This window comes from Penicillium roqueforti, assembly GCF_015533775.1.
Source record: "Penicillium roqueforti strain LCP96 04111 chromosome Unknown scaffold_07, whole genome shotgun sequence".
NCBI classification, from domain to species: domain Eukaryota; kingdom Fungi; phylum Ascomycota; class Eurotiomycetes; order Eurotiales; family Aspergillaceae; genus Penicillium; species Penicillium roqueforti.
In genome coordinates this window covers 609,338-623,091 of record NW_024067571.1, presented here as the reverse complement: position 1 = coordinate 623,091, position 13,754 = coordinate 609,338, and the positions used below count along the sequence as shown (strand labels likewise).

The following is a 13,754-nucleotide window of genomic DNA, read 5'->3' as shown; positions in this document are numbered from 1 at the left end:
ATAAAAACTATATAGGAAACATTGGAAGTCCGTGTGAAATCGGACCTCGAGGATGGAGATACACCAAGCTTTTGGTCAAGCTTTACGACAGCTTGGCGCATTTCCTTTCAGCCCTATTGTTCTATGACGTCTTCGCGTTGGTATGGGGTATCTTTAATATCGAATTATAAACATGTTAATGGCCTCGATTTATAATTATAAGTCTGCATGTCTACTAAAGTGAAATTACTAAATTCAGAAAGGCAGCGGCGCAAGCACAAACCTAATAACTGAAACCAAATAAACAGTCACGCTCTTTCGACATCACATCAACTATCCATGCCAATATTCCGGTGCATCTTGTTATTCTATACGGAGTATACAAATCAACAAAATATCAAGCAGACAGATTCTTCTCATAATGATCAGCTAGGCCAAATGATGGGCCCCCGAGCAGGATATTCAGCTCGGCCTAGTCCAAATAACGTACACGCGGACAGTAATTGATCGGCCTGGAAACAGCCAGTAAAGATCATAGTCCCAAGGCTGGATAACGTTGCACTCCTCACCCGCTCCATGGATAAAGCGTTCCATCGTGTAATCTCATTGCAGACAACGAACAGGGTGATGCCCAGTTTGCGACGGACCATGGTGTTCACTTCTTGAGAGATTATCTGGGGGCTACCGTCACCTGTGAAACACATCCTTCGTCAGCGCTAAGCACCCTTGGACGGTGTCCCGTCTTCGCATACGGTAAGGGCTGTTCTCACCGCCACGCCGACAATAATGTGTGAAAGGTAAAAGTTCCAACATCTTCGGATATTATGTCATTTTCTTCAAGCCAGGAAGACATCAACTATCGCTGTCAATTCCAGTCATGGGTTAAGAAACTACTCCGTACGTACTCGGGTTGTAATAATAAATGTGGAATGTATTGGTTTCCGTAATGAAACTCTGAGTGAACGCATTACCCATAAGTTGGTCTTATGGTCTAGCGGTCATGACTGTGGATTTTGACATCTTGTTTGGAATCTTCCACCGACCCCGGTTCGAACCCGGGTAAGACCTTTTATTCTTTTATTTTTTTTTTTAATCACAAATGATCCATTCTAGCTAGCGTCTATTGTCGCACTTGTCTATTTCAAATTTAGTAACTTTGCTTCTTAACTATACAGAATAGACCTTGTGAAACCTATTGCTACAATCCCTGTAGAGTTGTTACTTTTTGCACTTGAGCGAACATTCCCCGTTTATTCTTCTACACTCGCTCATATATTTCACGCCTAAATTAGCTGTATGAATCTGTGTGTGCAGATCATGGGTTTGCGGAAAGCACACACAAAACGCTGATCGCTTGCTTACTCTTCTACAGAATTAGAAAGAGCGAGCGACGGGTTAACAGAACAGGAAGGAACGACCATCCTACACTAATATTTTCTTTCTTCTGTCTTGTGAATATATTTCTTATTAACTAGTCACCTGACAACCAATTGGTCTTATGGTCTAGTGGTTATGACTGTGGATTTTGATATCGAATTTCAAACTTTCCATCGACCCCGGTTCGAGCCCGGGTAAGACCTTTTCTATTTTATTTTTTTTGAGGGTGCTAGTAATTTGATGCCTGAGGTGGAAGGCAGAATAAGGCGGGAATCTAATCCTCTATAGTTAAAGAGAACTGTAAATAATTCAATCCAGCGAACTTATCGATAGTTACAATATTTTCGGTGACATGGGAAGCATTATTTTCCACTGTACTACTAAATTGTTGTCAAGGACGTTGACCTAGAACTCTGAACATTGGTGGTGATCCAAGGAGACTAACATATAGTAAAACAACTCCGGTCTTCTTCCTATATTGAGGGCCATTCGAGAAGAAAGACGCTAGAGGCATTGTGAGTTACACGTGTAGTGTGGACTGCGGGGCTAAGTATAGGGTTGCATCTATATTTTAGTCTATAATTTCTCCCGAAAATGCATTAGTATCCAAAAGATAACTATTGGTCCCTTCAGCTATCGTCGCCCTGCTCTATCTTTGACTCGCCAAGTGCCAAAAATGACCAGTATGATGGTGCGGGCACGAGTTTCTCGTGGGGTTTTAATATAGGCTACCCAAGATTTCACGACACTCAAAATCCGGTTTGTTGGAAGCCGAGGTTCACAGAATCCTTGGTTGGAGATGTTGATCCCCCACTGAGGCCAAAGCGCGGTGTTAGTGTTACCTCACTTATGATTGGGGATTTATATAACTAAATATGTACTGGATATAGTGCCTAATGAATTGGAGCAGCCTAGGATAAACTCCATGACACAATGGAGTGCATCTAACCCACGAGACTTCAAAGATCCCCGCACTATAGAATGCTCGGCCCTAGATCGTCTCGGCCAACACTGCACCGAAGACACCACATTGGATACTTTATAAAGAGGGGTTGTCCTTCGCTCTCGCAACCCCCAACCACTACACAAATATACAAATATACAAGATGTCTATGACCATTGAAGACTGCACCCAAGACCGGGAGGGCTTCCCTCGTCCATTTCCGGATACGCCTACCAATGTTTTGGAGCAGTTTAAAATGAACGGAAAGGTGGTGGTCGTCACGGGAGCTGCCGATGGACTTGGCCATGCGATAGCGCAGGGTATGGCCGAAGCCGGCGCTCATGTTGCCCTGTGGTATAATTCGTAGGTTTTTCTTCATCCAATGTATGTAATCGGTTAACCATATCAACAGAAATGACGTCGCTATCGAGAAAGCCCAGGTCCTAGCAAAGGAACATGGTATAAAGGCATCCGCCTACAAGGTCGATGGTAGGCGGGCAGTTGGAGCTTCATATCTATAGAAGGCGACAAATGCTAAGCTTTATCTGCAGTTTCGGAGTCCAATCAAGTATCCGAGACGATTACCAAGGTCGTGGCAGATTTCGGCAAAATTGATGTGTTCGTTGCCAATGCAGGTTAGTTTCCGCGGGTTGATGTATGGCAGATAGCTGATTGAAAAAGGCATGGCGATCTCCAAGCCTATCTTGGAACAGACTCTAGATGAGTACCGAAAGCAGATGTCCGTGAATGGTATGAAATTGTTCATTCGGCGAGATAAGAATGTGGTATTAACCAGGATTAGTTGACGGCATTGTGTATTGTGCTAAATATGCTGGCGAGGTATTCGCGCGGCAAGGTCGTGGCAATCTCATCATTACCTCGAGTATGAGCGCACACATTGTCAACGTGCCTACTGATCAGCCTGTGTACAATGCGACCAAGGCGTACGTCACTCACTTTGGAAAATCACTTGCCCGCGAGTGGCGGGATTTTGCGCGGGTCAACATCGTCTCGCCAGGCTTCTTCGATACAAAGATGGGCGCCGGTCCGTTCGCCCTCAAGGAGGCATACCGTATGTCGTCACTAGGAAGGCAAGGCCACGTGAAAGAAATCAAGGCATTGTATCTGTACCTCGCCAGTGATGCATCGACCTTTATGACCGGAAGCGATGTGCTTATTGACGGGGGATATGTCTTGCCATGAGATGTTTAAATCAAACGAATTTGCAACGAGAGGATCAACACGAGTTGGTGGCAACATGCAATTTACATGACGGTACTACGTACTGATCCAATAATAAAGAATTGGCAATGAACTATTCAACGTCGGGCACACTCCGGGCACACTCCTTGTGCCCGAAGGCGTTTTGCCCCGCTATCTATTTTCAGGTACCGTTTCAATACCTTTTGTTTGATCGCAAGAGCATACCGAGCGCAGCTATAGCAAGGTCAATCTAAATCGAACCTTATCTCTTCCCGGGTCAGAGGAACGTGCTCCAGTTCAAGCTGATTCCCTAACTTGGAAACCAGGCCCGGAATTCTGTCGGGCCCCCGGGGGATGGGACCGTTTATCCGAGCCAACAGCCGGTCATGTCCGGGAGAACAGTGGAGTAGAAATGAGTCAACGACTCGCAATGAGGCGCCGGGGTGCAGGGTCAGCAACGGCCGATCGTACCGGATTGGCAACAGGATCGAACTTTTTCCAATGCCGTTTCACAACTGGGGCTATCAGACCCGAGGAATGTCTTGGCATGGTCATTGGAATAGGCGTCAAAACACAGGAGAAAACCGGCTAGTCGATGCCAGGGATGCAGGGTGTCGTCAGCTACACAGCAATATCATATAAAATGATATAAGCCACCTTTTTGAAACACGGCAGACGAAGCGGACAAGACGGAGAAAACCTGCTTTTGGCTTATTGGCATCATGTGATTGGCTGGGTAGCGGCCCGGTTGGAGATCTCCTTGATACGCACAGAGAAAGCAAGTATAGAGAGAATATAAAAGGATCGAAAAGAAAAGAATTAGCTGTAGCTGCGGCGTATATAGGAAGATAATAGAGAAAAAGACCGAATACAGCAGAATACAGCAGGCTGTCTCCAGAACATACTAGAATATACTAGAAGTGACAATACCGTATTGAAATCGGTTTCCCCACGTTCTATCACGGCCCGAAGTGACTTCACATTGCGATATCACCTGCGATTTCTGCCCCTCCTTTCTTCCTCTGCCCAGACCACCCGTTTTCTCTTTTGTATTTTCTCTTGTCATCTTTGTTTTGCTTGATTTTCTTTCATAGCGCTGCCATCCGGTGCAGCCAAGTCCAAAACGGCATAATTACAGCAATTACACCGGCCATTGGTGTCGGCTCGAATTCGTTCCCGATCGCCCATCTTCATCTCGCCATGACTGATGAACGGGATTTTTCCTCTGAGGATGTCGCGCCTAGAGCCGACACTCTTTCTCCCAGAGACCCCACGACCCCTGCGTTCCCCCGGCAGACCTCGAGCCCCGTTGTCCTCCCCTCCCGCGAATCTTTCGGAGCTGGCCTAACTTCCTCATCCACACACCTGGGGCAGGTCAATGCTGCGCGACGGGGTGTTGGGACACAACCTAAATCGTCGATGAGTTCACAAGGAACCGGTGGATTAAATCAAGATATTATGGCAAAAATGAAGGCATTTTCGTTATCCCGTCAAGGTGCTCCACAGCCACAGACTGCTGCCTCAACGGGGCAGATCCCCATGGCTCAAGGAGGCGGTGCAGGCGGCGCATTTTCTGGAGGCATGTCCCCGATCGCTACTCGTCCAAATCCTCAAAATTGGTCCTCTTCCTCTGCCGTCTCCGCTCCTGGCTCTATGTCGCCTCGGCCCGGAGGGCTTGCGGCGAAGCGCATGAAGCCGGGTCTCAAGCTATCGGATGTCACCGGTCCATCTAATACTCCAGGTACAGATCAAAAGCAGGGGGAACAAAATGCCGAGTCTGCCTTTAGCAAATACTCCGAGTTCATCGATACGAAGGAGGGCACTCTCAACTTCAAAAACAAAGCTATTCTACACGGAGGTGGTGTCGAATTTTCGTCAGGCCACAGCTTCAAGATTTCATTGGATGAAGTAGATCGCTTGGAAGAGCTGGGCAAGGGTAATTACGGAACGGTCTACAAGGTTCGACACTCTCGCCCGCATCTACGAAAGCCAGGCCAGGGGTTGGGTGGCATTGTTAGCCGTCCTCCAGGCCTCGCCGAACCGACTCCAGAATCTGGGTCAACTCAACTCTCCGGAGTGGTCATGGCCATGAAGGAGATTCGCTTGGAATTGGACGAAGCCAAGTTTGCACAAATCATTATGGAGTTGGACATTCTACACCGCTGTGTATCTCCATTCATCATCGATTTCTACGGAGCCTTTTTCCAGGAAGGTGCTGTCTATATGTGTGTTGAGTACATGGACGGCGGCTCGATCGACAAGCTTTACGAGGGCGGTGTTCCCGAGAACATTCTGCGGAAGATGGCTCTGTCGACCATCATGGGGTTGAAATCACTGAAAGAGGACCATAATATCATTCACCGCGATGTGAAGCCAACCAATGTCCTTGTCAACAGCAAGGGCCAAATCAAGATCTGCGATTTTGGTGTCAGCGGAAATCTAGTCTCTAGTATTGCGAAGACCAATATCGGCTGTCAGAGTTATATGGCACCTGAACGAATCTCGGGAGGCGGAATGCAACAATCGGGAGCGCCGAGCGCCGGTACATACAGCGTGCAAAGCGATGTCTGGAGTTTAGGCTTGTCCGTCATCGAATGCGCTATGGGCCGATACCCATATCCACCGGAAACATTCAACAACATCTTCAGCCAGTTACACGTGAGTACTCCGAAACAGTTTTCCAAGTTCAATATTCTAATCTTGTCTTTTAGGCTATCGTCCACGGAGATCCCCCAACACTACCCGAGGGCTTCTCTGAACAAGCACACGCATTCGTCAAGGCCTGTCTCGACAAGAACCCCAAAAACCGACCAACTTACAACATGTTACTCCGACACCCTTGGCTGGCCTCTCTCATGGAGCCACCAACCGATGCCCCACCACCTGAGTCCGGCTCTGGTGATGTCTCTTCATCGGCCATGACAGAGGACGAAGAAGTGGCTGAGTGGGTGAAGAAGCAAATGAAACTCAAGGAAGATGGCCTGCTAAAGATTTCCGAGAAACCAGCACTTCATGCTGTCGCGCTGGATCAGGTCGGCACGGGCCCTTCCGAGGGTGTTCCACTCGCTCCGTCGCAAGATGACTGAGCTTTCGGCTATTTCGAACATTGCATCCTCCTTTTCTCCGGGGGCACTTTCACGGCGCAGGCGCTGTTTACCACACTTGCATCTCTATTGATTTCACCAGGCTAATGCGCCAATGCTCTGGCGTTTGGGATCCATTGGAGCGTGGGCAGACCCTCGGCATGGTCATTACCCGCGTGTGCTTTGAGACTATTTGGGGAAATCATATACCTGGATCTACGAGCATTTTCTGAACTGCAGTAGAGATAATTTGCTGCGCCCGCCCTTCATATGACCAGGCGCGAAGAAACACAATTTCATACATGTTACCTGTCCTGAATTTCCTTCTGTATCTACCTTGTAAACAATCTGGATTTTTGGTTTTCGTAGATGCAGCCACTGTAGTGTATCAGTTTTTCAATTGAAATTCCATTTTGATGATTCGCTAGTAATCAGTTCATAAGTACATATCGCTAAAAGCCGTGTTGAAAACAGATCATATATATACATCCCCCGAGGTTCTTATTGCTGTTGAAATTGAACAAGAACTCTCTCAATCGGAATCCCCTCAAGCCTCTCCCCAAACCTCATCCGCAATCTCCCTCACCAGACTCAACTTCTTCTTCTGATCCTCGAGAAGAAGAGGATACCCACTCTCATGGGTGCTGAACCCACACTGAGGACTGATGCAAACCCGCTTGAGCGCCTCCTCCCTAGTCTCCCCAGACCCTTCCGCAACAAAATCAGCAGCGGAGTAAACCCGCTCCTTCATAGCCTCCTTGTCCTCCAAATCGCGCAACTTGGTACTGATAATTCCGACGACAACATTCTTGTTCTTCGGCAAGAACTTTAACGGCTCAAAGCCACCAGCCCGCTCCGTATCATACTCCAAGTAGAAAGTATCAACATCCAAGTCCTCAAACAACTTCTTCGCAATGATGTCATACGACCCCTCGGAGAAGTGCCGTCCACCAATAAAATTGCCGCGACACAGATGAATCCCCGTATGCATATCAGCCGGCAGCCCAGCAAGCGAATCATTGTACAGCTTAATATAAGCATCCAACAGATCCTCCACCGACCCCTCATTATCTGCATCCGCCGCCCACCCCTCCCGGAACGCAGTAGAGCAGAAATACGCCATCCCAGGATCGTCGAACTGCACGTTCCGCAAGCCGGCCGCGTACAGCGACGCCAGCTCGGCGCGATACACCTTCGCGACGTCGGCGAAGTACTCGGCGTCGTTGGCGTAGGCGTCGGCCGCGTACGCGCGCCCTTGCTTGTACCGCATGTGGAACCACGCCGGCGTGATCATCGTCAGCTTGATGTTGGGCCATTCGCTCTGCGGGAGCGACGCCTGCACGAGACGCAGCTCGTGGAGGTTGGACTGCGAGGCCGAGACGCTGTGTGAGAGCTTGCTGCCGGCGATTACGGAGTCGCCCGGCATTACTTTGCGGTCTTTTTCGATCAGGCTGACCACGTCTGGGTGGTAGAGTCTGAACATTGAGGATTCGGCGTCTTGGAGTCGGATTGTTCCTGGTTTTTTTGTTAGTGTGTTTTTCTTTGCTTGGGGGAATATCGATAGATAGATAGATAGATATATAGGATAGTTAGGTATAGCCCGGATATTAGTATACTACGTACCCTCGAACTCATCCCACATCAACCCCCAGAATCGGGTGCGGTTGTACTCGCCAGACGTCACGGCCTTGAACCCGAGCTCTTGCTGCATCTTGACGACATCGCGGACGGCTTCTTGCTCGATGGCGGGGAGTCCGGCGGCTTCGGCGGAGACTCCGGTGTTGGCGATCTTCTCGCGCGCCTCAAGTAGGTTAGCTGGGCGCAGGAGTGAGCCCATCTGCTCGGCCCGGAAGGGTGGGGCGCTTTTAAGCTCGTTCGCCATGTTTTTTGTAGGAAAAGCTACGCTTGCAAATCCAGGAGAGTTGTTTGGTATAGGATTATTCCAGGGAAATTTTAGTTTTAGTTTTCAGGGGACATCCCTCTCTTCTCTATGTGGGGGATCTTTTTCTGCGGGGCTGCTAAAATGTGGTGCTAATGGGGCTTCTAGTAGAGCGGCTATCTGAGCACCACATTTTAGCACCACACAATAAGAAAGATCCCCCACATGGAGAGGATAGGAATATCCCCCAAAACTAAAATTTCTAAGATAATTATATACCAAACAGCTCTTCCCGGGTAGCTTAACGACCAGAAGGTCGCAGTTCCCCGAGGGAGACAGCTCTGAAGGCCATGATGTAGAGGATATATGCGCGGGCGTACATTCTCCCGCTCGGCCAAAAGACCATTATCTCTCGCTCTGACATACCCAGGACCAATATATATAGTAGCGCACAAGCTATTGGTGACAGCAGTCTTTATATACCGTAGCGCTCTTCCCGAATAAGAGCAAAACTATAACTGATTCCTAGTCTTCGGCAAAGCCCGAGTCGGGCCCAGCCCGTGGCCCGACCCGTACGGGCTTCGGGTTGGGTCGGGCGTAGAGCCTCAAGACTTTGGGTTCGTGCCCTTAGCTACTCCCACTTCTGTATCCGTGGTCCTATCGACAATCTGTGGCTAGAGTACTCACAAGTCACTAGTACGCTGAACCAAATGCTGGTCTCAGAATCTGGTGGTCCTGCAAACGTCCACCTCCAGTGGGGAGTAATCCATGATGATATTCGGACAGAGAGCTGTACCTCATGGGGGGTTTCTGTGAAAGCCACTCAGCCCATCATGCCGTTTGACCCTCTCGTTCGTATGGCTGCTCAGCAAGAGCAATATGTGTTGCATCCATCCTCTGAGAGTGCAAAGAGGGCTTTCTCGAACTTTGCGACGCTGACTGACAAGACGTTGAACCATCTTTGTTGCTATTTATAATCCAACCCTGGCTATACGGTAATTAGGTAACGCATGACCTCGGAGCAACAAGCAAGGGAAACCAGCCAGCTATAATGTGTATGCATAGTCACTTTCTCACCCTACTTGAAGCCAGATATATGCATCACCTTTGATATTTGAATGTATGACGCGCTTCTATACTCCACTATGCCTCGATTGAATAACAAAAGAGATATAGTTGTAAATGAAGCAGTGATCTGTGACTCTAACAGAGCCTTGGTAGTGAGTAACCTCTCTTGTGAGATTGTTTGGACAGCAAAAGCGGATTTTTGCGGTAGTCATTCGCCTGAATGAATACCCCCCTCTTGTACTAGGAACATTTGAATCACCTCCAGGATCACGCTGTTCGTTCCTGGGAGCTGCTAGCCGTCTAGGAGCGCCCCTAGGGGTAGCCTAACCGTAGAAGTGTAGGGCTGTAGCGAAAAAATGTGCTGAAAGAGGAATGAAAGAGTCGAATATGGTCTAAATACTCGTTGCTAACTAGGTGAGAACTGCTGATGTCAGCCGTTAGCTTGTTGGCACTGGAATGGATAGAAAACAAAGTAGGACATTTGTTCACAGGGCCAGGATCGGTAACAGGAATGGCTGGCTCGGACATAGCCACCTTTCCATAAGTATGGGGTCTTCAAGTCATCGTGTACTCCGTGTAATTCGGTGACGGTAAATTACGCAAAGGAGTTTAGTATGTTTACCCCCGTGATCTGAGTAGTGTATTCCCTACAGAAGTTAAGGAAGAGGCTTTCTGGCTAGCCCTTTAAGTCCCGACTGGGACATCGAAGAAGTGATCTCGCGGATATCTTGAGACACAAATTCTTCGACTTCGTCGTTCAACCGCCCCCAAAGATAGAACTTATTGCCAGACAGGAAAATTGTGTGCCATCCGTAATCATCCTCCATAACCGGCTGTCCTGGTTGGAGACCATAGTCTCGAGCAATTACTTGACCTTCGGAGTCGGCGCCTATCCACTCTTCCTGATAAAGAGGATTTGATGGGTTCGAGGTCCAGCCAGGGGGATCAGTAAACTGGCAATCCTTAGCGACGTGACCAAAAACAAGAGGGAGTTAGCCTATACTTACTGGTGGCAGAGCGGAGGTCTTCGTAGGTGACTTGACAGGCGAGACCGCCACAGAAGGTGGAGTAGAGATCCTGGATGGAGGCATTATCGCAACAGTGGACATGGTTTCAGGAGCCGGCTTGTCAGGATTGTCAGTTGGTGAAGGGATTAAGGGCAGGTCTGATGTAATTATGTAGTTTCTGCCAATCCGGACCGCCACCACGTCAATACAACTCTCTCCTTTCTGCTTCCTGAGCCTACAACCTGTAGAAGAGAGGGAAGCGATACGAAGGGGCATGGCCACCTGAGCATGCTGAGGTAACGACTACGCGACTACCTTCACTACGCCATGATAGGAAGGCGGAGGTACTGGCGGTGAAGGGGGGTGGTCACGGATCTTTGCGGTGCCACTGTGCATTGTATCTTAGGCATCAACTTCACTAATCACCATCTCGGTGCTCTTATCGCCGTTAAATTCAATTGATTAATTAACCTATCGAGATAAAATACCCTAATTGTATTATTCAGCTAGGTACCCTCTTTCATATATCCCCCTTAGGGCCGTACGAGGCCATATCGATTCTCCATGTTTTTGAGATAACCAATCAATAAAGCTTCATATATTCAAACAGCTGCTATATAGGCGGTTTCAAAAATAGAAAGATACGACTTACTACTTAAATGCGGCCTCTTCGAGGGTAGTTCCTTCTAGGAGGAAAGAGCAAGGTAGCAACATTAGGCATACTATACCTTCCTAGTTGCAATGTTGTTTCATGTTACATGCCATTGCCGGTTCCTTTCGGAAGAAAAGAGTACAATCGATTCAAGGAAGGGAAAGGGAAAATGAAAACAGTCTACGATCTCGACTGGGTTTTGTGCTCTTCCTGGCGACCTCGCCATAAACCATGCGAACCCCGACCTCGCTTACGGTTTAGGAAGGAACGATTCGATTGGCAAGTGCGAGGTCGAGGTTCCAGGTTGGGCAGGTGCGCAGTCGGCATCAGTCGGCAGATCGTCACATTTCAAACAATTCAACTCCCCTACCAGCTTCTCAATGAGAATTCTAAGCAAATACACCACATTCTGCTCATGATCATGGCATCGGCACCTGCGTCAGAACAAGTCCTGAATGCTTTTAACGAGATTCTTAACTTGACAAGGGCTTACACTTATGATCGCCAGCAGGCAAGTGAATCACTAACAGCTGCTTAAATTGCATGTTTCAATCCATCGAGATCTTCTAAATTCCTGCTAGACCCCATTTGGCACGATGCAGTCCCCTATTGGGGTCTCTTCGATATGCTCGGCCTTTTCGTCTCCATCGTTGGAGTTGCGCCGAGCGGGGCTACAAAACGAAATTTCTACCTCCCACTAACAGCAATGTATGCTAATTGGTGTAATACTCTTGCGGCACCTGTTCCAACGATGTATAATTGCACATGGATAGCGTATGGGCCCGGTAAAGGTACATTCTTTCTTGGGGCCTCCTTAAGGTGTCCGTTCCCCCCACAGCATTACTGGACCGTGGAATGAGGTAATCCAGGAAGGGCGATTTGCCCTGATCAATGATGCTGCCATGATTGAGAGTGGCAACACAATGAAGAACTGTCCTGAGCAAAGAGAGAATGATACGTTCATTCGTTTCGGAAATTGTGCCGAGACATCCATTCGTTCATCTGTTCCAGTAAGTCAATATTCCAGTCTTTAACGATACTCTACGATGCGAAAATTTGATCTAACTACTAGATAGGCACAGTAGAAACCCCGCTGCAGTTCACGGAATTGCGCTTCAACGTCAAGGAGTTCTTCCCGCAAATTACGAGGATAGCTTGTCCGGCAGTGTTTGGCAAAATGTACGACCACTCTGTGCTAATTGTCGAGAGCTGACTCAGATGCGGCGTGGATGTGTCGCCAATTTTGATCCATTGGCTGATGCGAGCGGCGCGCCGCCTTGACCATCATGTTCCTAAGTTTAAGTAACTAACTAACGGAGGGGAGAGGTTACGTGACGGTGTATTGGGACGCTAAATTGGAAACGACAAAGCTGAACGGATCCAGTAAATCACAGGTGAGTCTTTCTAGGGTAGACTGTTAAGTTAAATAAGTAAATACGTAGGTTTGGTCTTTCTAGTTATTACTATCTGGTCGACCGCAGAATTTATTCCCGGGTATCTCAACGACCAGAAGGTCGCAGTTCCTCGAGGGAGATAGCTCTGAAGGCCATGATGTAAAGGATATGCCTAGGCGCATATTCCCCCGCTCGGCCAAAAGATCATGATATCAGAGCGAGAGCTCTGACATGCCCAGGGCCAATATATATAGTAGCGCATAAGCTACTCGTGACAGCAATATTCATATACCGTAGCGCTCTTCCCGAATAAGAGGTAAAACTATAAGCTAATAACTGATTCCTAGGTAGTCGTCGGCAAAGCACGAGCCCAAGATCTCGGCCCGTGGCCCGACCCGCAACCCAAATGGCCTCATGAACGGGCCAAAACCAACACCTTGCTTGGCGAGAACGAAATTTCAGATTGGCGACTCGGAGCCGAAGCTTACTATCGTGGTTGCCTATCATGTTTTAGCCCCCAATCATTTAAGATCCTTTCTATGCCGTTATGGTCCAAATTCCATTCACTGCTGTAGCTCTCTGGCTTAATAAATCCATATTTCTTTGTAATATCAGGTGGTTTTGGACATCATTACATATTCAGTGTTGACTGTGGCAGTACTAGTAGAAGAGAAAAGAGTAATAGGAAAAGAAAGAACCCTATTGTCTAAGATAAGTGTGTAAAAGTGCTGCCTAGTACTAAATAACTAGTTAACTATTTAATTGATAATAACCATAACTAAGCATTAGATAAAGTGGGTAACTAGCCGCCTCAAGACTTTGGGTTCGTGCCCTTAGCTGCCCCCATCGACAGCATTCTCTCACTCTCCACTGCCCTTTCAATATCACATCCATATGCTCGCTCTTCAACATATTCTATAGCCTACATTCAATTATAACGTGTAGTATTTGATTTTCAATTCTACCTATATATGCATAAGTGGGTTATCCGGAATATGCATGCCGGGTTTCCGGATCCTGTACAACAGTCTACCCTACAAAGATTCACCCACAACCACCTCCACTTATATTTTCTAGCTCATACATAGCGTGGTATGCAATTCGGTATCTTTGCAGATTCATAATAATATATATCCAAGCGATGGCGTTCTCAACCCTCAATTTTATAT

At 47.8% G+C, this 13,754-nt stretch overlaps 5 protein-coding genes across 5 annotated transcripts; 2 read left to right on the top strand and 3 right to left on the bottom strand.

Moving 5' to 3' along the window:
- Positions 1 to 376: 376 nt before the first annotated feature.
- LCP9604111_4043 (uncharacterized protein) lies at positions 377 to 792 on the bottom strand (the record flags this gene model as incomplete). The annotated part of the gene is made up of 3 exons (XM_039071699.1): positions 377 to 408; positions 470 to 670; positions 750 to 792. The coding sequence occupies 3 exons, from the start codon at positions 790 to 792 to the stop codon at positions 377 to 379; spliced, it is 276 nt and encodes a 91-aa protein (XP_038930127.1).
- A 1,670-nt stretch (positions 793 to 2,462) lies between these two features.
- On the top strand, positions 2,463 to 3,502 carry LCP9604111_4042 (uncharacterized protein; the record flags this gene model as incomplete). Its single annotated transcript, XM_039071698.1, has 5 exons — positions 2,463 to 2,662; positions 2,712 to 2,788; positions 2,851 to 2,934; positions 2,981 to 3,049; positions 3,102 to 3,502. The coding sequence occupies 5 exons, from the start codon at positions 2,463 to 2,465 to the stop codon at positions 3,500 to 3,502; spliced, it is 831 nt and encodes a 276-aa protein (XP_038930126.1).
- Positions 3,503 to 4,702: 1,200 nt separating this feature from the next.
- pbs2 (mitogen-activated protein kinase kinase PBS2) lies at positions 4,703 to 6,588 on the top strand (the record flags this gene model as incomplete). The annotated part of the gene is made up of 2 exons (XM_039071697.1): positions 4,703 to 6,160; positions 6,214 to 6,588. The coding sequence occupies 2 exons, from the start codon at positions 4,703 to 4,705 to the stop codon at positions 6,586 to 6,588; spliced, it is 1,833 nt and encodes a 610-aa protein (XP_038930125.1).
- A 544-nt stretch (positions 6,589 to 7,132) lies between these two features.
- LCP9604111_4040 (cobalamin-independent methionine synthase II family protein) lies at positions 7,133 to 8,467 on the bottom strand (the record flags this gene model as incomplete). Its single annotated transcript, XM_039071696.1, has 2 exons — positions 7,133 to 8,100; positions 8,209 to 8,467. 2 exons carry the CDS (start codon positions 8,465 to 8,467, stop codon positions 7,133 to 7,135), a joined length of 1,227 nt encoding a protein of 408 aa, XP_038930124.1.
- A 1,721-nt stretch (positions 8,468 to 10,188) lies between these two features.
- LCP9604111_4039 (uncharacterized protein) lies at positions 10,189 to 10,641 on the bottom strand (the record flags this gene model as incomplete). Its single annotated transcript, XM_039071694.1, has 2 exons — positions 10,189 to 10,485; positions 10,540 to 10,641. The coding sequence occupies 2 exons, from the start codon at positions 10,639 to 10,641 to the stop codon at positions 10,189 to 10,191; spliced, it is 399 nt and encodes a 132-aa protein (XP_038930123.1).
- Between the last annotated feature and the right edge of the window lie 3,113 nt (positions 10,642 to 13,754).